Here is a 25,689-nt window from a genome sequence, read left to right as displayed (position 1 = left end):
TAGGACAAGAGTGCCTTCCTAGCAGCCTGATATTTCATTGTTTTAATGTAATTTAGATGGAATGTGAGGATGTGACTGTGACAGGTTCGGTCACAGAGACCCCCCTTGGGACTGTCACCTGATGTGCTGAGCCTACCTCTGAGCCTGTTTTCTCTACCAGCCTGGGACTCCAGAACCCTGCCTTATTGAGCCAGACACGCTAGCCTGCTGCAATACAGACCCAGGTCTGGTCCATGCCCCCAAAAGCTGCAGACTGTAACCAAAAACTGCTCAGCAAGTCACCTGTCTCCAGCACCCAGTTCCCAATGGGAGCCAAGCCCCAAATAAACCCATTTTACTCTGTATAAAGCTTATATAGGGTAAACTCATAAATTGTCCGCCCTCTATAACACGGATCGAGAGAGATGCATAGCTGTTTGCCCACCAGGTATTAATCACTTACTCTGGGTTAATTAATAAACAGAAGTGATTTTATTAAGTATAAAAAGTAGGATTTAAGTGGTTTCAAGTAATAACAGAACAAAGTAAGTTACCAAGCAAAATAAAAACAAAACATGCAAGTCTAAGCCTAATACATTAAGAAACTGAGTACAGGTAAATCTCACCCTCAGAGATGTCCCAATAAGCTGCTTTCACAGACTAGACTCCTTCCTAGTCTGGGCCCAATCCTTTCCCCTGGTACAGCCCTTGTTAGTTCCAGCTCAGGTGGTAACTTGGGGATTTCTCATGACTGGCAGTCCCCTTTGTTCTGTTCCACTCCCTTACATATCTTTGGCACAAGGCGGGAATCCTTTGGCTCTCTCTGGCTTCCCACCCCTCCCTGTAAATGGAAAAGTACCAGGTTTAAGATGGATTCCAGTATCATGTTTAAGCTACAACCCCAAAGCCAATTAAATCTTGCTCCTTAGATTTCCTATTGGCTAAATCCTTCTCCTTCCCCCTCCAACACAGAACCAGACTTTACTGGGGCTTTAATTAGGAGAAGTTTAATAGCTCTCACTGAATATTTTACAGCTGACAGTTTAGTTTCTTCAGACTTCACAGAATGAGGACACATTCAAGCATTTCAGAGGGCAGAGTTTTAGGGATATTTAAGAGTTGGAGAACTATTCAATCTGGTGCGTTCCCTGTGTGGATTCCACAGGCGATCAGCACTGATGCACATACTGAGACATGCCCTGATATAATAGAAAAGCTGGGACATCTCCAAGTTAATAAGAAGGAAAGATAAAAAAATAGGACAAGGAACGCTGAAATGACGAGGGGTTGGAACTCTCCAGCTCTCGGAGTGTTCGGACTCACGTACAGTAGGAGCAGTAGCTGTAGTTGCAGCTGGCCCAGCACTCCCCACTGCTAAGTTTTCTCAAGGATAGGGAGACTGCCAGAGCCGGTCACTGATGACATGACTTCCTTCCCCAGAGGGGATCAATCTTTCTTAGAGAGCTTGTTGACTGGAAAGGTGAAAGACTTCAGCCTATATCTTGGTCCTTATGGTTGACGATTCCAGCTTACTCCACTCTCCTGAGATCTCTGGGCAAATCAGGGTGAAGTATGCCTGGGATACCGACAACATGACCCAATAAAGTTGGAATGAGGCAAACTTTGGGCTAACATCATTTTGGAAAATTCTTCCCTAATCCAGCAGTTTTTCAGTTATGTGTTCTTGAGAACCACATTCAGTGAGGATGTGTGAACCCCAAAGATACAAATGAAAGAAAAGCAAGGCCAGGTTTGAGGACATCTCCACAGCCTGGCCTAACGGTTCAGTAGCTATGCTTTAATATCTGGCCTTTTCAAAAGGAAACAAGGTTGAGTACCGATAAAAATAACTGGTCACAGCAGCTTTTAACAAAACAAAAAAAACTAGTAATGGCCCCATGTGTCCATCACCTTTCTTATAAATATATACGGACATCTCATCATAGAAGTCCTGTCTTTCCTTTGCTAACAAGCACTAGGGGAACTAAGTACCCCAAACACTCTAACTGGGTAAAAGGTTACAAACCTCTCTCCTTGAGGAGTTGTCCTCTGAACAGAAGTTGACTTTAAAGCTTGTCAGAATAAATCTGAAATGGAAATAATTAACGTCTATACTTATCTGTATTCTCATACACATGATTACTCTCCCATATTCCATCACCACAACCTTTGGAGTACGGTTTTATTTCAGAATTCCTTAGTAATAAGAGGTAAAATACCTCAAATAAGCTTTTAAGAATTAGCTACTGTATTACTAATGAAAAGAGAAATATAATCAGAAATATATTGGAAAGATGAAAGTTATCACATAATTAGTCTCTTGTTCATTCATAAATAATGAACTTCATGTTTAATTTCATTGTCACTGGTAACAATAACATAATCAAAGATTACACAATCTTATAATACATGTTACTTTCCTTTAATTCCATTTAATACCCATATCCACCAAGTGAACCCTTCTGTAAGCTTGTGGTTTACACCCATATAGGTGCCTTCCATTTCTGGAAGTTAATTTATCTGTGGCTCTTCTGCCATAAGTGTGGGTGGAAGGGGTCTCACACTATGTGGGAAGGCTTGCAACATGAGAAAAAAAACAATTCTATTCTATTTTCACACTTTTAATCTTTCCAAGTACCCGGAGATGGAAAAGTGATGCAAAGACATAAAACGCAAGACCAAAACTAAGGGTACGTCTATACTTACCTCCGGGTTCGGCGGTAAGCAATCGATCTTCTGGGATCGATTTATCGCGTCTAGACAAGACGCGATAAATCGATCCTGGAAGTGCTCGCCGTCGACACCGGTACTCCTGCTCCGCGAGAGGAGTATGCAGAGTCGACGGGGGAGCCTGCCTGCCGCATGTGGACCCGCGGTAAGTACCTTGTAGTTCAAACTAAGATACTTCGACTTCAGCTACGTTATTCACGTAGCTGAAGTTGCGTATCTTAGTTCGAACTGGGGGGTTAGTGTGGACCAGCCCTAAGAGACTAAGCATAGAATCAGGACGCAACATTCACATATCCTGCAGTCTGAACTTGGAGATTGACAGACTCATTCCCTAATAGGTTACCATCACTTACACAGAAGGAAAGTCCTTATTGTCCAGACAAATTGGGATCCATGAGGAAGGAATGTCCTGAGAAAAAGAATTCATGCTTCACTTTGCCTCGTGAAACTTTGGATTCAAACGGTGAAGGACCATTTCAATCTAACCGTGGCATCTTTGGGACTCTAATCAATGCCACTGAACTAGCGAGTTGTGTTCTAAGCACAATTTTACTTGGACCGTAGCTCACCACAGCTTTCATCTCTGCAGTGAAAACCAACTACTGGGTGCCTGCTGTTTCTACCTATGTTCTTGCCAAATCCTTGGTCTGGATGGGGGCAAATTGACATTTCTCTGGAGAAGAATCCTTTACCAAACCAGCCAAAAATCTCAAAAGTGCCGGTGAGGCATGGCTTCTCCAAACATGCCCAGTTTATTTTTTTAATCTGATGGAACGGGTCTAAACTGGAAACTAAATATATGTCTGGATGAGAATCACTATATGGTACAAGACGTGGGGGGTTTATTCAAAAAGAGTAAACTTGCTGCAGTTGTCTGACATTAAACATCCATTTTATTTTATACACATCTGAAGCATTACAAAAGGGGAGTTAAAAAACAACAACAATAAAAACCATTATTTCCTCCACAGTTGCATTGCTAGAGACACTACTTCTCTCTGTTAGGATTAGCTAGGAGATCTTTTCAGGAATAACCACCTCTAAGGCCTGGGTCACAACTGTTTTGAGAACATAAGAATGGCCAGACTGGGTCAGGCCAAAGATCCATCAAGCCCAGTATCCTGTCTTCCGACAGTGGACAATGGCAGGTGCCCCAGAGGGAATGAACAGACAGGTTATCATCAAGTGATCCATGCCCTGTCACCCAATCCCAGCTTCTGGAAAACAGAGGCTAGGGACACCATCCCTGCCCATCCTGAGTAATAGCCATTGATGGACCTATCCTCCATGAATCTATCTAGCTCCCTTTTGAACCCCGTTATAGTATTGGCCTTCACAACACCCTCTGGCAAGGAGTTCCACAGGTTGACAGCGCGTTGTGTGAAAAAATACTTTCTTGTGTTTGTTTTAAACCTGCTACCTGTTCATTTCATTTGGTGGCCCCTTGTTCTTGTATTAGAGAAACCAATGCCGCGCATTTTGCCTAGTTCCAAGTAATTTACTGGGGAACTCTTTCCCCAGATTATTTGAAATAATTTCTGATTTAAATAATTGAACAAAACTGTGATTATACCCAGCGATGTAAGTTACGTGCACCGTTTGAGGTGTGCCGTGGTTCACCATTTCAAATGGGAGGAGATGTAAAACTGCGACTGTTTCCTCGATAGCATATCCCATAATGGAGAATATTCTCTCTGGTTGACTGAGCTGCATTTGAACATTTCCCATCACGGAGGGGTGAGGGGAAACCATAAATAAAGGAAGAAATGACCATTGAAGCAAATGGTCATTTGTCTCAAAGTCCCCAATACATCTGAACTACATTCTGCCAAAGAAAACTAATATCCAGTTGTGTGACCAAGCAGCCTTCAGGAAAGAGAGAAAAATCTACCTCTCACAGAGGTACAGACGCTCCCTAGCTTACGCAAACCCGACTTACGGAAAACTGGACTTACGGAAAAAGTTCTGTAACCTTTTTTTTTTTCCCGTGTAATTGTCAGAGATACGTTCCCGACTTATGCAAAATTCGACTTACGCAAGGCGTTCCGGCACAGAATGTTTGCGTAAGTTGGGGAGCTTCTGTATAAGACATTTTCTGTTGCAGACAGAATGAGATTCTAAAGCAGGTTACATCTGATGACTCAGAATCAGGACCACCGATTTTCCCATTGCATTGTCCTCGGATCCACTGAAACCTGCTTCTCTCAGCGCTGTCTTGTTATTCAGTTGCCTTATTTGCAAAAGTTTTAGCTTCATGATAATGGATTGTCTAGACTAGGAAATGTGGACTAGATTGGAACAAGTCATGGGAAAATATATGAGCTAACCCAGACTAGTATATTCGGGCTATGTCGGTATAGAGAACACAGCTGTGATTTTATATCTGGAGAGCTCACTGGAGCTAGCGAACGACAAAAACATGCCAATGGAGACAAGGCCAAGGTAGATTTGACCACAATCTGACTAACTGACGTTGTCTGTATTTCACCAACCTGGGGATGATGCGCATTCCTAGTAAGAGGGACTCATACGCCTCTGACTCACAGAACAAAGCAGTTGATGGAAAGGGTCTTTGGAGATTTACCCCAAAGAAGGGCAAGCTGCAAAAAACAAAATTGGACCATTGTACCTGGGAACACAATGAAGTAAATGGCGCGAACAGCCTTAAAGGCCACATGTGGGAATTAGCAAAAATATTACAGAAAAAAAAAACTTTTATTGTTAGCCTTGGACAAGGTATTTATGGTGTTTATATCCTTTGTGGCTTCTCTGATGAGATATAAGGTGTGACCTCTGATAGAAGCTTTTCCCACTCTCAGAGCATCTGTAGGGCGTCTATCCTGCATGGACCATCTTTGATCTCTTAAGGTCTTTCTCCAGTCTGGATTTCCCGCACTCACAACATTCCTCGCCCACAGACAACCCGCCAACCTTAAGCATATTCTCACCAGCAACCACACACCACACCATAACAACTCTAACTCAGGAACCAATCCATGCAACAAACCTTGATGCCAACTCTGCCCACATATCTACACCAGCGACACCATCACAGGACCTAACCAGATCAGCCACATCATCACCGGTTCATTCACATGCACATCCACCAATGTTATATGCCATCATGTGCCAGCAATGCCCCTCTGCTATGTACATCGGCCAAACTGGACAATCCCTACGTAAAAGGATAAATGGACACAAGTCAGATATCAGGAATGGCAATATACAAAAACCTGTAGGAGAACACTTCAACCTCCCTGGCCACACGATAGCAGATGTAAAGGTAGCCATCTTACAGCAAAAAAACTTCAGGACCAGACTCCAAAGAGAAACTGCTGAGCTCCAGTTCATTTGCAAATTTGACATCAGCAGCTCAGGATTAAACAAAGACTGTGAATGGCTAGCCAACTACAAAAGCAGTTTCTCCTCCCTTGGTGTTTACATCTCAACTGCTAGAAGAGGGCCTCATCCTCCCTGATTGAACTAACCTCGTTATCTCTAGACTGATTCTTGCCTGCATATTTATATCTGCCCCTGGAAATTTCCACTACATGCATCTAGCGAAGTGGGTATTCACCCATGAAAGCTTATGCTCCAATACGCTTGTTAGTCTATACGGTGCCACAGGACTCTTTGTCGCTTTTTACAGATCCAAACGAACACGGCTACCCCTCTGATATTTAACATTCACAGGGTCGTCTCTCTCTTTTCTGGATTCTCTGACGATTAATAAGGGCTGATCAAACAGAAAAGTTTTTTCTACCGTCACAGCATTCCTAGGGCTCCTGGCAAGCATGGGTTCTCTGATGTCTAATAAGGTGTGAGCGTCGAGTGAAGGTTTTCCCACACTCACAGCATCCGTAGGGGCTTGAGCCTCCGTGGGTTATCTGATGTCTAATAAGGTGTGAGCGTCGAGTGAAGGTTTTCCCACACTCACAGCATCCATAGGGGCTTGAGCCTCCGTGGGTTATCTGATGTTCAATAAGGTGTGAGCGTCGAGTGAAGGTTTTCCCGCACTCGCAGCATCCATAGGGTCTCTCTCCTGTGTGGATTCTCCGATGTCTAAGAAGATGCGAGTGTCGAATGAAGGTTTTCCCGCACTCGCAGCATGCGTAGGGTCTCTCTCCCGTGTGAATTCTCTGATGTTCAATAATGTGGGAGCGCCAAGGGAAGGTTTTCCCACAGTCGGGGCACATGTTTTCTCTCTCTCCCATGAGGATTCGCTTCTGGGCCGTGGTTTCCTGGTGATTTTCCTCCCAACTGATGGATTGACCTACTTCCTCTCCTGGCTGGTTTCCCTGCTGCTTGTCTTCACAACTCCTGGACACGTCCCCTTCAGTGCTTTGTGATGATCCCCCATTCATTTCCATGTGCTCAGCATCTTCCTGCTCTGGGTTCTGCTCCTTCTTCTCACTCACCGTCCCTACATCTCCTGAGACAGAGAGAGAAACCTCAGAAGCAGGGATGGAAAACGGGGAAAGGAAACCAAAGGAAATGCTAGAGAGATGGGGGAAAAGATCGGGAAATGAATTCCCCCAAACTCTTCCCTATAGGGGAGAGAGGAGGGTATCAACTCTGTCTCCACATCCCATCCCAATGCTCAGGATGAAGGGAGATTAGGAAGTGAGCTATTGCAACATGTTGATCAGGATGGGTAGGAAGCCATGAGTGATATCTGCTCTGAGGATATGAGATCTGCTAGGGGACAATCCTGAACTCAAACTGCTCTCAAGGTCTTGGTAGGGAATCCCAGCTGTGTCCTTCAGGCACAGACAGTATTTGAGTTGGTCTAATGATTCCTCACCTGGGCAGGTTCCTATCAGGATCTCTCTTGCCTCCGAGCCCTGGAGATCTGAGACCCACGGCTCTTCCCCTGGTTTCAGCTGGGACATCACCTCAGGTTTGGAAAGTGGAAACCCTGCTCGGATGACAGAAAACAAGTGAGATCAGGTGAATTCATGGGATATTTGTCACAAAGATCATGGCTTTTTTTAAACCTCTGCTCATTTTAAAGCCCTGACATTCTGGAGCTAACTGTCCAGGTGTTCAAAGGTGCCAGACACTCTGCTTATAAAGGGATTAATTCTCCATCTTTCTGCTGGCGCACACGCAACCAGACACTCCTGTTCAAAGGGGCTCCTTTGAAGACCCAGAGAGAGTAACTCCATATCACAGAAAGCCCAGGGTAAGTCACCTTGGGACTGCTTTTTACTGACAAAGACCCCCCGAAGGGAATGAGACAGTCATAGGGGAACTGGAGCTAGGGAGCATGCACTTGCGGGGCTCAGCATTGTAAGGAATAGGAAGAAGTGGGCAGCATGTCATGGGTGTTAGGGACCAGGAAAGCTCATTTTGAGAAGTTAGGAATAGAGCGAGTCAGGTGTAATGGAAAGGAGCGTGAAAATCCCCCAGTGCCTGGGGAAGGTTACAGAATGAATCACAGTAATGTGGGGGTGGAAGGGACTCTGAGAGGTCATTTATTCCAGCCCATGCACTGAGGGAAGGAACAAGTAATCCAAGACCATCCCTGAGAGTTATTTGTCTAAACTGTTCTTAAAAGTTTCCAGTGGTGGGGATTCCACAACCTCCCTTGGAATCCTATTCCAGAGCTTAACTACCCTTGTGGTCACAATGTTTTTCTTAATATCTAACCTAACTTGCCCTTGCTCCATATTTAAGATTGAGTACGGTCTTTCAGCCACTTATATTAATTTCATCTAGACCACTGTGACTCGGGGCCAGAAAGGATTAAGCAGCTCGCAGGTTAATTGACCCAGATTCAACTTTTACAGACACGTTAGAAAGGTATGTAACTGGTAATTGGGGCCATTCCATGCTAGATAGGCTATACTTTGAAATGCAAACCTGTATTGTTAGAGAATGAGAGATGATGCTAATTTTATGTGATTTCTACTTAACTAAGATGTTAGTCACGTAAACAGACAGTTCCTGTCTTACTATAGCGATTGATTCAGAGATCAAAAGGGAATATTAACATTTAGATGAATCTTGGGTGAAATAATGTCATTGTCTATATGTCTGTTTAAAGTTTGTGATAAACTGCTCAATGGATAAATTACCTTATGTAAATCCATGTAGTTAACCGGTGACGTGTGGGAAACAGAAGGTTACATCAAAAGCCTATTGTTCACTCAGGAGTGTGAAAGAACTCTTTGCAACTCCAAAGCTTTCCATCGCTACTATGAATCTGATCTCAGAACTGTACTTGTGTCTGTGTGTATCCTGATCTTTTAACCAATACTCGCTCTCTTTTCTTTTTTAAGAAATTTTAGTTTAGTTAATAAGAATTGGCTGTCAGGGTGTATTTGGGTAAGATCTGGAATATTCATTAACCTAGGAGGTAATGTGTCTGATCCTTTGGAATTGGTAGAACTTTCTGATATGATGAATACGATTTTCAGTGATCCTCATCATATCTGACTTGGGTGTCTAGGTGGAGGCGTACGGCTGGGTTGCTTTAAGGGAACTGTGTTGTTGGCTTCCGGGTAACCAGGAAGGTATTATAGATGCTGTTTTGTGCTAGTTTGGTAAATCTAAGTGTTGGAATATGCACCAGATTTGGGGATTGTCTGCCCCATTCTTCACAGTTCACCCTAATTGAGTGACCCCTGTGAGGCTCCCCTGGGACCCTGGTCACATAGGGAATGTGGAGTAGATTAGGACAGGTCAAGAGAAAATATATGAGCTAACCCAAAGAGGATGGAGCTCGGCTGTTCTCAGTGGTGGCAGATGACAGAACAAGGAGCAATGGTCTCAAGTTGCAGTGGGGGAGGTCTAGGTTGGATATTAGGAAACACTTTTTCACTAGGAGGATGGTGAAGCACTGGAATGGGTTCCCTAGGGAGGAGGTGGAATCTCCTTCCTTAGAGGTTTTTAAGGTCAGGCTTGACAAAGCCCTGGCTGGGATGATTTAGTTGGGGATTGGTCCTGCTTTGAGTAGGGAGTGGGACTAGATACCTCCTGAGGTCTCTTCCAACCCTCATCTTCTATGATTCTAACCCAGGGGCCATGTCAGTATAGAGAACATAGTTGTGATTTTACACCTGGAGAGCTCACTGGAGCTAGCAAACTAAAAACACATGCTAATGGAGACAAGGCCCAGGTAGATTTTACCACCGTGACGCTAACTGACGTAATTTCTGTTTCCCCCACCTGGGGCTGACATGCATTCCTCGTAAGAGGGACTCATACTCCCATGACTCATGGAACAAAGCAGTTGGTAGAAAGGCTCTTTGAGGATTCACCCCAAAGAAGGGGAAGCTGCAGAAAGCAAAACCAGACCACTCACCTGGGGGAGCCGAGACCACAATGAAGTAAATGGCACTAGTGTTACAACCCAATGGCCCCCTCCCTTAGGGAGTTCCTTGGGGAGGCAGATCAGCATTGTATGTTGCTAACGCTGTTGCAGGCATTGCAAGGCATTTTGGGAAGGGTTAAAGGTGTGAGTTTTTTGCAGGGTGCGAGAGGCCGTAGAGGGAGGAAGGGAGAAGAGAAAGGGTTAACTTAACGCCTTAGCTCAGTTTAAAAATAAAACGCTAAAACCAGTTCAAGGTCACTGCGCTTGAACAGACTTTATGCAGCCAAAAAGCCTGCAGCCGTCTTTGTATCTGACCCAACCCCAGCCAGCCATGAGACATGAGAAGCTAAACAAAACTGCAAAAAAACCTAGTGAGACAGTGAAGGCCAGCGAGGGGGAAAACAACAAATCTGTGTCCCTAAAGCCAGTGTATTTTGGGAAAGCTGAGGAAGCCACAAAAAGCCAGTTTAAACTGGTACAAAAAGCACAAAAAACAAAAGTCCCTAAACAAAACGCCCCCAAAAGACCCCAGGACTTAAAACCCTCCTGAGAGCTGAAGCAAATAGGAAATCGACAGTGGACCCTAGACAGCCTGTGCACAGAACAAAACTCTCGTCTACACTTCCCTCTCTTCTTCTTACATTATATCCAGGGTTGGCCAGCCTTGGGTTGTGCGTGTCACGGAATGTGGGGGGAGACAAGGCCCTGCACTCCCGGCTTCCTGCGATTCACCATGACTCTCAGCCAGCCAGTAAAGCAGAAGGTTTATTTAGATGACAGGAACACAGTCCAAGACAGGTCTTGCAGGCACAGACAACAGGACCCCCCCCCCCAATTAGGTCCATCTTGGGGTTCTAGGGGCACCTCAGCCCCATTGGGGGGGGGGGGAGGTCAGAGCCCCGTCTGGGCTCCCCTCCATTACACCAGCCAGCTCCTGAAACTCTCATTCTCTCCAGCTCCTCCCCCAGCCTTTGTCCAGTGTCCCGGGCAAAGGTGTCACCTGGCCCCAGCCCCCTCCTGGGTTCTCACATTACATGCTCAGGCATCCTCCCTCAAGGCCAGTTTCCCATCCCCCAGTGCAGACCGTCCTAGCCACACTCCCCTGCCTTCCCAGCCAACACTCCCCACTCAGCATTCAAAGACCATATTAAGAACAGTCCCAGTTCATCACAGCGTGTGTGAGTATGAAAGCGGGTTAGGACTCGGGCACTAACGCTTTCTTCCTTCCTCTGAGTGACGTGCGGCGCACCCAGCACTTACCGCTGTTATTTTATTAATAAAGCTTTAAAACTTAAACATTTGCTGTGCTCCTTCATCCCCTCCCCTGACGATCCGGCGGCCTCAGCCTGATCTCCTGACGCCTCAGGCAGATTGGTAACAGAAATCTGTCACAGTAGCCGCCTTAAAGGCCACATTACGAAAAGTATTAAAGAAAAAAAACCCTTATTTGTTGTGAGCCCTAGAGAAGGTTTTTATGCTATCGCCCTTGTGCCTTCCCGGTTGATAAATAAGGTGTGAGCTCTGATGGAAGCTTTTCCCGTACTCAGATTGTCTATAGCCTGTCTATCCTATGTGGACCATCTAATATCTCCTAAGGTCTGAGCGGTAAATGAAGGTTTTCCCACGCTCGCATTCATAGGGCCTTTACCCTTGGTGGAGTCTCCAATGATTAATGAGGGCTTCTCGGCCAGAAAAGTGTTTTCTATACTCACAGATTTCATAGGGCCTGGTGCCGGTGTGGGTTCTCTGATGTCTGATAAGGTGGGAGCCTCGCGTGAAGGTTTTCCCGCACTCACAGCACGCGTAGGGTCTCTCTCCTGTGTGGATCCGCTGATGTATAATGAGGTGTGAACGCACAGAGAAGGTTTTCCCGCACTCCCCGCATTCATATGGTCTCTCTCCGGTGTGGATTTTCTTATGTCTGATAAGATGTGAGCTTCGACTGAAGGTTTTCCCGCACTCACAGCATGCGTAGGGTCTTTCTCCCGTGTGAATTTTCTGATGCATAATAAGGTGAGAGCGCCCAGGAAAGGTTTTCCCACACTCAGTGCATAGGTTTTTTCTCTTTCCCGTGAGGATTTTCTGCTGAGCTGTGGTTTCCTTGAGGTCCTCGTGATTTTCCTCACAACTGATGGATTTGCCCACGTTTTCCCCTGCCTGGTTTCCCTGCTGCCTTTCCTCACGACTCCTGGGCACGTTCCCTTGAGTTCTTTCTGCTAATCCCCCATGCAGGTCCATATGCTCAGCATCTTCCTGCTTTAGATTCTGCTCCTTGTTCTCACTCACCGTCCCACCGCCTGCTGGGACAGAGAAACCTCAGAAGCAGGGACGGAAAATATCAGGAAATGAATCCCCCAAACTCTTCCCCAGAGGGTAGAATGGAGGGGATCAACTCTGTCTCCACATCCCATCCCACCGGTCAGGATAAAGGGAGGTTAGGAAGGGAGCTATTGCAACATGTTGATCAGGATGGGTAGGAAGCCACAAGCGACATCAGCCCTGAGGATACACCACCTGCTGAGGGACAATCCTGAACTCGAAGAGCTCTCAAGGTCTTGGTAGGGAATCCCAGCTGTGGCCTTCAGGCACAGACAGTATTTGAGTTGGTCCAATGATTCCTCACCTGGGCAGGTTCCTGTCAGGATCTCTCTTCCCTCCGAGCCCTGGAGATCTGAGACCCACGGCTCTTCCCCTGGTTTCAGCTGGGACATCACCGCAGGTTTGGAAAGTGGAAACCCTGCTCGGATGACAGAAAACAAGTGAGATCAGGTGAATTCACGGGACATTTCTCCCAAAGAACACGGCCTTTTTTAAAACCCCTGCTCATTTTAAAGCCCTGGCATTCTGGAGCGAGCTCTCCAGGTGCTCAAAGGTGCCAGACACTGGTTCTAATGGGATTAATTCCTCACTGCTCTGCTTCCCTCTTGTTCAAAGGGGCTCCTTTGAAGACCCAGAGAGAGTAACTCCATATCACAGAAAGCCCAGGGGAAGCCACCTTGGAACTGCTTTTTACCGACAAAGACCCCCCAAGGGAACGAGACAGTCATAGGGGAACTGGAGCTGGGGAGCATGCACTTGTGGTTCTCAGCATTGTAAGGAATGGGAAGGAGTGGGCAGATCACTGAGCACAGTATGTCGGTGTGTTAGGGATCAAGAAAGCCCATTTTGAGAAGTTAGGGAATAGAGCGAGTCAGGAGTAATGGAAAGGAGCGTGAAAATCCCCCAGTGCCTGGGGAAGGTTTTAGAATGAGAGAATCACAGAAATGTGGGGCTGGAAGGGACTTGGAGAGGTCATTTAATCCAGCCCATGGACTGAGGCAGGAACAAGTGAACCTAGACCATCCCTCAGAGGTATTTGTCTTTCTTAAAAACTTCCAGAGATGGGGATTCCATAGCTTCCCTTGTAATCCTATTCCAGAGCTTAACAACCCCTGTGGTTACACTTTTCCTCCTAATATCTAACCTAAATCGCCCTTGCTGCAGATTAAAATGGAGTCCGGTCTTTCAAACAGATTTGTACCCACTCTATAATAATTGTATCTAGACCCCATTTCCCCAGTTTCCTTATGAGAATGGCCCGTGGGACTGTGTCAAAGGACGTTCCTAAATTAAGATAAGGCAAATCTGCTGCTTCCCTGTAATGCCCGAGGGCAGTAACCCTGTCAAAGAAGGAAATTAGCTCAGTGCGGTATGATTTGTTCTTGACAAATACATGCCGATTATTCCTCCTAATGCCATTATCCTCCAGGTGCTGACAAACTGATCGGTTCATAATATGTTCCGGTGTCTTTCCAGTTAGGCGGACTGATCTATAATTCCTCAGGTCCTCTTTGTTCTCCTTTTTAAAGGTAGGTTCTGTGTTTGTACTTCATCTGCCCTCCATGAGTTTTCAAAGATAATTGCTAATGTTTCTGAGATTGCCTCATCTAGTCCCTGAAGTACCTAGGATGAGTTTAGGGGATTAGATGTTATAACTCAGTAGCAACGGACTAATTCCTCTGGAAAAGGAGACTATGAAAAGTAAGAATAAGACCGTGTGATCTCAGGAGGGGCTGCCTCAAAGATCCAAGGAGCCTGCAGAGAAGAGAGAATGTGGCTCCTGCATAAAGGGAAGGGGGGAGCGAGACCCTCCAAGTCCCCAGAAGTTTCATTACCAATTTAGGACGTCACCAAGAGCAAAGAAGTCAGCTTGTGACTGGGAGGAGTGTAAGGAATCAGGATCGGTGGCTGGAGTCCCAGTGTGTAGGGAATGGGGGTGTGTGTGTGGCGGGGGTAGGTAGTGCACGGTGCAGAGAGAACGAGAATCATAATAGTTGTGATTGTGTAAAACCAAGTGAAAGTGGAGTCTGGTTAGGATGCAATGCAGGTCAGCAGCGACGGGGACTGGGCGGGGATTCTTTCATAACAGGCTGGCATCCCCTGCAGCTCTAGCTCCCCAAACCATCCCTCTTCCCCCCACTAACCCCACCCTCCCCATTTACCAGGTGTCTCTTAGGACTCTCAAATCTTAAATTGACCCATCACTCTGGGGGGTGAAAAATCCACACCTCTGAATGACCTAATTAAATTGACTTAAACTCAGTGCAGTCATAAGAACATGACATAAGAACGACCATATTGGGTCAGCCCAAATGTCCATCGAGCCCAGTATCCTGTCTGCCGACAGTGACCAATGCCAGGTGCCCCAGAGGGAGTGAACCTAACAGGTAATGATCAAGTGATCTCTCTCCTGCCATCCATCTCCACCCCCTGACAAACAGAGGCTAGGGACACATTCCTTACCCATCCCGGCTAATAGCCATTAATGGACTTAACCTCCATGAATTTATCTAGTTCTCTTTTAAACGCTGTTATAGTCCTAGCCTTCACAACCTCCTCCGGCAAGAAGTTCCACAAGTTGACTGTGTGCTGCGTGAAAAAGAACTTCCTTTTATTTGTTTTAAACCTGCTGCCCATTAATTTCATTTGGTGGCCCCTAGTTCTTATATTATGGGAACAAGTAAATAACTTTTCCTTATTCACTTTCTCCACACCCATGATTTTATGTACCTCTATCATATCCTCCCTTAGGCCTGGTCTACACTAACCCCCCAATTCGAACTAAGGTACGCAACTTCAGCTACGTGAATAACGTAGCTGAAGTCGACGTACCTTAGTTCGAACTTACCACGGTCCAGACACGGCTGGCAGGCTCCCCCGTCGACTCCGTGTACTCCTCGCGCCGAGCAGGATTACCGAAGTCGACGGGGAGCACTTCTGAGTTCGATTTATCGCGTCCAGACAAGACGTGATAAATCGAACCCAGAAGTTCGATTGCCTGCCGCCGAACCAGCGCGTAAGTATAGACAAGCCCTTAGTCTCCTCTTTTCCAAGCTGAAAAGTCCTAACCTCTTTAATCTCTCCTCATATGGGCCCTGTTCCAAACCCCTAATCATTTTAGTTGCCCTTCTCTGAACCTTTTCTAATGCCAGTATATCTTTTTTGAGATGAGGAGACCACATCTGTACGCAGTATTCAAGATGTGGGCATCCCATGGATTTATATAAGGGCAATAAGATATTCTCCATCTTAGTCTCTATCCCTTTTTTAATGATTCCTAACATCCTGTTTGCTTTTCTGACCGCCGCTGCACACTGTGTGGACGTCTTCAGAGAACTATCCACGATGGCTACCCAGCGCTAGGTCAAGGGAAGAATTCTTCCATCAACGTCGCTAGCGCCTCTTGGGGAGGTGGATTAATTACGGTGATGGGAGAACCCCTCCCATGACGCTAGTTAATGTCTACGCCGAGGTGTTACTGCAGCATGTGAAGCGCAGACAAGCCCGTAGTTCCGTTTCTCCAAGCCCCCTGCGGTGGAGTCGAGCTGCTCTAGAATAATGATGTGCGGCGATTCTAGCAGACCTTCTGAAAACGTTAACATGCATGACTGGCACGCGAAACCTTAAATTCGAATGACTCGGCCCAGCGCTTCCGAAAGGCTGCCGACCCCTGATTTAGTCAAATACAAGGTATTCAGCTCTGTACCACAGTAAATGGATGAAATTCCATAGCCTGTTGTCCAGGAGGGTCTGATTAGATGACCTAACACCCCATCCTGGCCTTAAAATCTGTGAATCTCATAGATACGAGGAAGGACTAAGAGAATGTGCCGTTGTTTGTGTGGTGTTCCACAGATCCGAACACCGGCATTTATCCGCATGCCCCACAGCTGTGTGCCCTGGGCCAGCTGTAGCTGTAACTGGATGGTGGAGGGAGCAGTTGGATCAGCTTGGCAGAGCCGTGACTGTGGTATGCAGAGAGGTGCATGTGATCCCTGAGGGACCGAGTCTGCCTCATTTCCATGCTGAGCGTTGCAGGCGGTGTCAGTGACCGTGCACAAGGACGTGTTTTTGCCACGGGGAGCGTCAGCCGTCTGCTGGCGTAAAATACTACTGGTCTCCAGGGCTCAGTTAGGGGCAAGTGAAGGCAACGACTCAGAAGGAATCTCAGGGGGAGGGTAAAGGGCTGGTAACAGTTTGTAAATCTGAGCTGGGTTGTGTGCGGCAGGCTCAGCGTTTGAGGGCTGGCCGGGGCAGGCAGCTTCTGTTCTTTATGCCAGACCTGAACCCACGTTTTGCCTTAGCCAAGAGACAACGTTAAACTCTGCGCTGTTCTGCTCCTGGGCTCTGTTCCTGCAGTGCTCTGTAGCAGGGCAGGGCACAGTGCTGGTGTGTGTGTCACTGGCATGTCGGGCTGTTGCTGAAACAGGGCAGAGTTAAGGTTACATTGCAGGGTGATGTGAACCTTAACTTTGCATTTCCCCTTCTAAGAACTGAGGGGACGGGAATCCTTACCCAGCGAGGTCACATTCTCATAGTTCTCCTGCATGACGGCTCTGTAGAGGGCTCTCTGAGCGGGGTCCAGCAGAGCCCACTCTTCCCTGGTGAAATACACAGCCACCTCCTCGAAGGTCACCGGCTCCTGAAAGAGCAAGAGCCCAATGCTCAGTACCTGCTGCCCCACTCACAGCCCCACTATTCACAGGGCCAATCACATGGGGGCTCTGGGAGGCTCACAGTCAGCAGAGTCCCAGCCGCACCCCGCTCAGAGCAGCCAGGAGGCATCGGGGTGAGGGGACTGGGAAACTCTATACCTCTGGGGACAGCCCGGTAACCCCCATATTCCTCATTTGTATAGAACTGTGATATTGCATATAGAGCAGGCTGCGTGAGGTATCATGGGAAAGATTATGATCTGCTGAAACTCACTGTTCCATAAGAACACAAGAATGGCCGTACTGGGTCAGACCAAAGGTCCATCTAGCCCAGTATCCTGTCTGCCAACAGTGGCCAATGCCAGGTGCCCCAGAGGGAATGAACAGAACAGGTAATCAAGTGATCTCTCTCCTGCCATCCATCACCACCCTCTGACAAACAGAGGCTAGTGACACCATTCCTTACCCATCCTGGTTAATAGCCATTAATGGACTTAACCTCCATGAATTTATCCAATTCTCTTTTAAACGCTATTATAGTCCTAGCCTTCACAACCTCCTCCGGCAAGGAGTTCCACAGGTTGACTGTGCGCTCTGTGAAGAAGAACTTCCATCTAAATATGTGTATCATTCATGCATATGTAGTTATGAGAATTGCGTTGTAGGGTTGTCACTAAATATGCTGTGGGTTTGGGAAGTCCCCGGATACTAGTTCTCCAGAGACAACGACAAGGGAGGGTAACCAGTGCCTGGGTGGGGGTTGAACAGACATCACCAGCCATTGTCCAGCAGAGGAGTTACAATTCAACGACTCACTCACAGGAGACAGATCGGGGTATTGCCTCACCTTGGGTCTCAGCAACACCCCCCAGACATGCCTGGACTTGCGTTCTCCAAGCACATGGACTGAGGGTAAAAAACAGAACACAGGGGCCCCATGCTTGGCCTTTCTCCTGCCCCCACCTATGCTGCAAGCAACAAGGATGCTCACAAAACTGATGATTTCAACAGAGGAGACTGGCCCAGGTTTAAGAGACGAACGTGTATATTAGGGACTAAGATCCCGGGGGGTGAGAACATTGCTTGATGTAGACACTGTCTGGTGTGATCAGGGGTAAGGTTTAGACTGTGTGCTTATATATATAGTATTCTAAGCTGTCTGCTGGCATGATTAATTTGGTCTTAATTTCGTATCTCACCGTAGTCTTGCCGACCAGCTATTCATTTAAAGGAGTATTTCCTCCTTCATTTAAACACCTGAACAAATATTTGTATGAATGTTATTTTGCATCATTCACCCATGGGGGGAAAAATAACCGAAATCATGAATAATCCAAGGATGGGAGCCATTTAGAAAGCAACAATAATGGTGGCTTTCATTTACTCAGTGGCTAAATCTTATTCTCTGTGGCACGTACCATAGAGGTCACAAAGAGATGAGTCACCCCGCCCCTCCAATACTGCTAAATCGGACGGCTATTGTGATTAGCTCACGGCAGAGGCAACACGTGGGTCAAGTAAATACGGTCTAGTGTGATACAGGTTAAGGTTTAGACGGCGTGCTTATATTTTATTTTATTTTGGTACCCACTCTGACTTTTTGCCTATCACTTAAAATCTATCTTTTAATAAACTTGTTGTACTGTTTATCTTTACCAGTGAGTTTGCCTGATGTGCTGGGTAAATCTGCTCTGGTTTACAAAGGCTGGTGCATATCCACTTCATTGTTTATCTTGAGCAATGCAAGACGGTATATTCCTGCGGTACAAGTCTGGGAGCTGGGGAGATCTGGCGGGTGCCTTTCTCTGTGTGATTCATGAGTGGCTCTGGGAGTATTCATGCAATAGAGCTGGGTGAGGGATCTCCACATGCGGTTGCACTGAGTGATAACAGTACCTGGAGGGGTTTGCAGCTTGTCATTAGCAAAGTATTGTGAGAGACGCCCAGGCAGGAGAGTTCAGGGGGCACAGGGGTCCCAAAGTCCCAGGCTGCACCCCAGGGATCCTTGACAGGGAGAAAGAGAGAGCCCTTGTTCCACCTCTCTCGCTGCATAGGCTGATACAGGACATGGAGCCCCCAGCAGTGCCCGAGGGCAGCTCCCCGGTGGGAATCCAAACACCCTCCTCATTTCCAGCAGACAGGCGTGAGGGGATGGGGCATCTCCCCTAAGCCCCTTCGTATCTCCCAGCAGCCTCTGGTCAGTGGGCTCTAGCTGCCGCACGGGCAGGCTGGTCATTTCTCCAGCTCTGTCTCAAGGGTGTTTCCTGTCCCATAAATAGGGCAGTTTCCTCCCACAACCCCCATGAGTCTGTTCCTAGAATCTAAGCCCCAGGTTAAACAAGTCACAGCCTGTCCCCCGGCTTTTCTCCACCCTGTGGATTTCCTGCCCCCTCCCACCTCCAGACTAAACTCCCCAGAAGCTCCCACCTCCTCTGGGTTTACTGCCCCTGTCCGTGCAGAGGGAACCCACCAGCCACTCCCTGACAATGCCTACCTCAGCCAGCTCCCCGGCAGCCGATTCCCTTCCCCATCCCCTGGGAGGCTGGGCCCATCCGGAGGGAAAGGCGGATGTCGTTCTGCAGCCTGTCAGGGAGAGGAGGGGGATTGGAGAGATTTCAGAACCAGTTTTAGTGACAATCACAGCACATTCCCCCAGGCTCTTTCCCCGCAGAAAAACGTTCCCGGCTCTGCTACTGGCAAAACACTCAGTCGCTTTATTGTATTGATCCAGTATGGCTGTTCTTATTGCAGTGCAGACCTGACCCTTCCCACCAGGGCTAACTCCACTGAGACTCTAACTCCCGACATGGTCCCCGAGGGTGGGATCTAGGCAGAGGTGGGGACTGGATACAATCTGTCCAGTGCCGAGACAGGCACTGGAGCTGAGCAGGTCTGGGAGCTTGTGACCTCTCTCCCCGCTTACTTCTCCTCGGTTTCTCTCTCCCTCCCTCCGGCTGGGGGACTTGGTTACTGCAAAACTATGTCCCCATGCTTATTTTTCCCCCCACTGTTACTCACACCTTCTTGTCAACTGCTGGAAATGGGCCATCCTGATGATCACTACAAAAGTTTTTTTTCTCCTGCTGATAATAGCTCACCTTAACTGATCACTCTCGTTATAGTGTGTAGGGTAACACCCATTGTTTCATGTTCTCTCTGTGTGTGTGTGTGTATATATCTATCTTCCTACTGTATTTTCCACTGCATGCATCCAATGAAGTGGGTTTTAGCCCACAAAAGCTTATGCTCAAATAAATTTGTTAGTCTCCAAGGTGCCACAAGGACGCCTCATTCTTTTTACTGATACAGACTAACACGGCTACCGCTCCGAAACCGGTCTGTTTGTGGAGGCCTTTGCTGTCCTACCAGTGCGAATGCCATTTTGGCGCCGATCTTTGTGCTTCGTCCTCGTCTCTCCTAACCACGGGAGGGGTTTCAGTGTCTCTGGCTGTGACAGACACAGCAGGGACAGGGTCACTGGGCACAGCTATGAACTGGGAGCCGAATAATGAAAAGATTTTTGAAATGGGGGTTTTAGGGGAATGAATCGTTCCTTGGCTCAGTCCATATCTGGCACAGCAGCTAACTGCTCATTCACAGCAGGTCCATATACACAGAGTAATGCCCTCTTCCCATTCAGACAATGGGTGATCTAGGCCGACGTTTCTCGGGCAGTGGTTTGCTACTCCAGGTGACTCACGACAAGCCGTAAGATATTACCAGTTTGTTTTGAGTTAAAGCAGTGGTTCTCAAACTGTGGGTCATGACCCCGTTTTCATGGGGTCACCAGGGCTGGCTTAGACTTGCTGGGACCAAGCCCCATTGCCCAGGGCTGAAGCCGCAGCCCAGGGGCTTCAGCCCTGGGCGACGGGGCTCAGGTTACAGGCCCCACCCGGGGCAGCGGGGCTCAGGCTTCGGTCCCCCCACCTGGGGGTTGCGTCGTAATTTTTGTTGTCAGAAGGGGGTCACGGTGCCATGGAGTTTGAGAACCCCTGAAAGCAAAGTCTCACTGTCCCACTTCCTGCCACGTTTATCCTTCCAGGTCAGCGGTTCCAGCCCCACCTCCACCTCCTCCTCGCTCCTGAGACCCTGCTGCCCGACATGGCCATGTTCAGTCACTCATTAAAGCTGTCAGACTATTCAGTGTGTGGACGTTTCATTCTTGTCTCACCTATTTCACACCTTTCCGGGTGTTGTTCCCTTTCCCCAAAGGGAAACGCCCCCCTGAGATCCGGATTCACTCTGAATCCCCATCAGACGTCATAGCAGGAGCGAGTCAGTCACGGGGGTCACCCGGCTTCAGTGTTCCACCATTTCCAGCTGCATGTTGGGACTGGAGGCAGCGTCCCCCTGTCGCTAACATGGTTATGGGTCTGAAATCTCCCCACGGCCCGTCAGAGGCAGACACGTACCTGTGTCACTCCCCAGCTCCAGTCGCAGCGTCTCTAGGGGAAGGAGAGGACGGGAGAGGTGAGAATTCAGGGGAGGTTCCCCTTGATTATTAATGTAACTGCTGCTAACTACGAGATGGTGACAGAGATCAGAGGCCGATAACGCAGCCGCTGCAGACAGAGCCAGCCCCACAGGGCTGCTCCATGGGGAAGGGCGACTCGCCGAGCTGGGCTGTGAGATGGAGCCCGGGGTCAGTGACATCCCTAGAGTCCCCGACTCCTCCCCAGGGCCAGGGCCGCTCTCACCAGAGGAGACGCCACCCCCAGACTCCCATTCACCTTTGAATCCCAGCAGCACCTCCTGCAGGTGGGCGCTTTGCAGAGAGAAATCACGGAGTCTCTTCTCCAGCTCCGCAAACCCCGGCTCCGGCAACGCCCCGTCCTCCCTGCTGGGGAAAGGAGGAGGGGTGAGAGATGGGCCTGATCCCCCAACCCTGAGCCCAGCAACCCCCAAACTCCAGCAAACCTGGGTCTGAGCTTTGTAGCCTGAGGTGATCACGGTTAGAGTGAGTCGCCTGCCCTCAGCCCTGTGCGCTCCACGAAGACGGGACACCAGGAACGGAGACCGGTTCAGGGGCTTTCTCTGGGACACTGGTTCTGTGGGGTACAGAGCCACCCCCTGCGCTGGGTTACCCCGGGAACAAGGGGCATCGGCGCTGGGGTTACCGGGAAAGGAAGGAGACATGGACCAAAGACTGGACGTGTGTCTCAGGCTCATGGTGGCCCCAGACAGAGCCCCCTTTAATGCCAAAAGCCCAGAGCCTGTCCGCTGAAGCCATAGCCCCGGGGTGTCTGACGCATTTTTCAGAGAGGGACCTATTCCACGGTCCGTGACGGTCAACAGGCCAGGCCATCGATTTCGGACTCCCTACGCGGCTCCATTCAGAGCCGGGCACCCCCTGCTCTCAGTGGGACACCCAGGCACAAATACCAAGGGAAGAGTCTGCCCTTCGGAGAGGAAATAACCTTTTAGTTACCTGCACTTATTAAATCCTTTATTGTCACCGTCTGTATCACTCCGTGGGAAAATAGCCGTCCCGCATCTGCTAGCGCTCCTGCTTTCCCCATCCTTCCACCCTCATTTCTCTATTTCTCTCTCTCCACTGTCTTCATGTCTTTCCTCTGTTCTCCCCACCCTACAGAAACTCTTTTCCCACCTCTCCCTCCAGGGCCCCACTCCCACCCCGTCCACCCAGTGACCAGCCATGGCATATTGAATGTTGACATTAAAGCGTCGTTATTTCAGCGGACGCGCCAATGAGCTGAACGGAGGACAGGGGAGTTCACACCCATCTCAACCACGGCTTCCGGCCGCTGGCAGACAGAGAAACAACAGCGTCCCCGTGTGCATCTGGGAGGTTTTTTTTTTTCCCAACCATGAGGCCTAGAAACTTACGATAACACGGAAAGCTGAGATTCTGCACACTGGGAATACGTGAGGTGGCCACATAAATACGCCAGACAGGCCGGGTCTGGCCCATGTGTCTGACCCCACTCATTAGCTGTCGGAGAGAAACAGGCTCTGCCCCATGGTGAGGCAGCCGCTAGGGGAGACGTGATCACAGGCACCGAGCCGGCGTGTCACACTGCAAGGGCAAGCTCCCTATTTAGTGCAGTTTCCAAGTGTAAGTGAGCACGAGGGGCAGTGAAAATGGAGCCGGGGACTCACCTGCTCCCAGGGCTCCCGGCAGCCTGGAGAGGGAGAGAAAGGAGAGGCCGTCATGGGGGCGCCCCAGGCAGGGGAACCACCATTGGAGTCTGGCCTTTGGGGCATTTCAGACACTTGGGGTCATGTTCAGAGAGCAACTGCCGCCCCCCAGGAACCCTGCTGGGACGTCGCCATCGGGGGAAAGTTTCTGCCCTCGCACTTTACAGGAAAAAAATATTCGTCTGCCTTGAGAGTGAACTTCCATTAGTGCTGAGAGTCCCACAAGCCCCCTACCCCATTACACCCATTCACTGGGGTGACGAGGGGCCTCAGGCCTGGCTCGGGGCCTCGGCATGGCAGGGAGGGGGTGTCACCCTCAGCCCAAATGCAATTAGACATTGGCAGGGCATTTACTGTGAGCTCTGCCCCTCCCTCTGCCTCACTTTCCCCATTTGTCCCATAGGGATAATGCCCTTGACCCCTTTGTAAAGTACTTTGGGGTCCAGGGCTGAGACGCTCGCATAGAAACGCTGCATAGGATCATTGCAAGGACAGTCTGACCTGCAGGGGTTGGCTCGGCGGCCGCTGCCCCTCATCTCCTCCCCTCTCGCTGAGCAGGGAAATCTCCCGGGACAGGCTGCAGACGCCCTCATCCCTTCTCCGGGCAATGGCTCTCTCGAGCTCTTCCAGCCGGGCCAGCAGCCGCTGCTCCTGCTCCTCCAGAAACCCTCGCAGCTCCTGCCACTCCCAGACGATTTTCCACCTCTCGGCTGCCGTCTGTTTCTGCAGCCACAGGGAGAGGGCGGGTCGGTACCAGGGGAGAACCATAAATGCACCTCCCGGCGGGTGGGGGAGTTATTTACCAGAGCACGGGACCTCTTGCGCTGGGGGATGGGAAGTTTATTTACCCCAGGAAGGGAGCAGGGATCAGGGCCGGGGTGAGCTGTACATCGCTCACGGGGGGGCCTGAATCAAACCCTCCATCTCTGCAGCCCACAGTTCCTCCCCAACTCCCCTAGGCGCTAGAAAGGATCCCCGGTCGCTGTGACGTGCAGCCAGCCCGTGGGCAGGGGCTCTGGACTCACACAGACTGACCCTCTCCTGCCCAGCAGCCTCCTGCCCCCTAAGGGCATCATGTCACCCCCGTGCCTGACCCTGCCTCTCCCGGGGCTCCCGTGGGGATGGGTCCCCGGCTGAGGCTGGCAGGCCAGGCCCTGCATTCACCGTCACTCAGGGCTCTGGGACCCCAGGCGAACCTGAGGGGCAGGGGGCCCTGGGCACCTACCAGCAGCTCCCCACTTTGCCGCTGCGCCTCGGCTTTGGTGGCTTCTCCCTCGTCTGGCAGAGGGGCCGAGTGCTCTGGTGGGGGCTTCTGGAAGAAGCGGGGGAGGGGGTTACACGCTGCTGCAAAGGGCTCCCGTCCCGCTCTGCAGATGCCCGACAGAATCCCTGGGACTCAGACTTTCACCCCAGGTCTTCTTCAGCCTCAACAAGGGAGATTTGAGAGGGGGAAATAAAAGGGGCCCAGGTTTCCCAGGGAAAACACAGGACCCCGTGGAGAAGTGACCGGGGTGCAGCCCAACCCTGCAGCCCCCAACGTCGCCTGCGCCCACCCACCTCCCAAGCAACCAGCTTCAGACACTGCCTCCAACTTCCCCCGCTCCAACCGGCCCCCGGCCTCACCCACAGCCCTCACCATTAACATCAGTGCCGGATCCGAACCTGGAGCCCCCGCAGCCAAATACTCCCTATCCCCAGCTCCCCCCTTCACAGACATCCCCAAATCCCAGCTCTGCCCCCCACTGACACCCACCAAGACCCCTCCTCTGCCACTCCACTGACACTCCCCAAACCCCCAGCTCCATCCCCCTCACAGACACCCCCAAACCTCCAGCTCTACCCCTGCCCTGACCCCAAACTCCCAGGTATGCCCCCCCACAGACACCCCCCAAACTCCCACCTCTGCCCCCCACTGACACCCCCAAGCCCCCAGCTCTGCCCCCGTCACTGACACCCCCCAAATCCCCAGCTCTGCCCCCGTCACTGACACCCCCAAACCCCCAGCTCCGTCCCCCTCACAGACACTCCCAAACCTCCAGCTCTACCCCTGCCCTGACCCCAAACTCCCAGGTCTGCCCCCCCACAGACACCCCCCAAACTCCCACCTCTGTCCCCCACTGACACCCCCAAGCTCCCAGCTCTGCCCCGTCACTGACACCCCCCAAATCCCCAGCTCTGCCCCCCACTGACACCCCCAAACCCCCAGCTCTGCCCCTGCCCTGACCCCAAACTCCCAGGTCTGCCCCCCCACAGACACCCCCCAAACTCCCAGCTCTGCCCCCCACTGACACCCCCCCAAGTAGCCCCACGAACCCCAGCCCGGCTCTGACTCCTCGATCCCCCGCCCGGCTGCCCCCTCCCCTCGCTCCCGAGCCCCGCCTGGGCTCCGAGCTCTGCAGCCGAGCCGGGCTCCGGGCCCCTCCCCGTGTGTCCGCCCCACGCGTGTCCCCGCCCCCCCGGACCCACCGCGCTGCCCCGCGGGCTGCAGGGCCGGAGCTGCCCCCGCGCGGCGCCCCCGGCCCCGGCCAT

At 50.0% G+C, this 25,689-nt stretch overlaps 1 protein-coding gene across 1 annotated transcript; it reads right to left on the bottom strand.

Annotated features, from left to right (window-relative positions):
• Positions 1 to 481: 481 nt before the first annotated feature.
• LOC128823369 (zinc finger protein 774-like) lies at positions 482 to 25,689 on the bottom strand. The gene is made up of 13 exons (XM_054005614.1): positions 25,627 to 25,689; positions 24,386 to 24,472; positions 23,662 to 23,883; positions 23,122 to 23,144; positions 21,732 to 21,838; positions 21,414 to 21,446; positions 19,496 to 19,584; positions 18,898 to 19,005; positions 16,862 to 16,988; positions 12,651 to 12,764; positions 11,740 to 12,327; positions 7,514 to 7,627; positions 482 to 7,141 (listed from the first exon to the last, which is right to left on the bottom strand). The coding sequence occupies exons 1-13, from the start codon at positions 25,687 to 25,689 to the stop codon at positions 6,486 to 6,488; spliced, it is 2,331 nt and encodes a 776-aa protein (XP_053861589.1). The 3' UTR covers positions 482 to 6,485.

The sequence above is a fragment of the Malaclemys terrapin genome, chromosome 15, assembly GCF_027887155.1.
Source record: "Malaclemys terrapin pileata isolate rMalTer1 chromosome 15, rMalTer1.hap1, whole genome shotgun sequence".
NCBI classification, from domain to species: Eukaryota; Metazoa; Chordata; order Testudines; family Emydidae; genus Malaclemys; species Malaclemys terrapin.
The sequence above is the reverse complement of the archived record's forward strand: the minus strand, read 5'-3'. Positions and strand labels throughout refer to the sequence as shown.

Bases quoted from the DNA above. Each gene is read 5' to 3' on its own strand.
- LOC128823369 (XM_054005614.1), bottom strand. From the start codon at position 25,689: ATGGCCGGGGCCGGGGGCGCCGCGCGGGGGCAGCTCCGGCCCTGCAGC. The intron at 23,884-24,385 runs GTAGGTGCCCAG...CTGTGGCTGCAG, and splicing joins GGCAAAGTGGGGAGCTGCTG to AAACAGACGGCAGCCGAGAG. The intron at 21,447-21,731 runs GTGAATGGGAGT...TCCTTCCCCTAG, and splicing joins GGTGCTGCTGGGATTCAAAG to AGACGCTGCGACTGGAGCTG.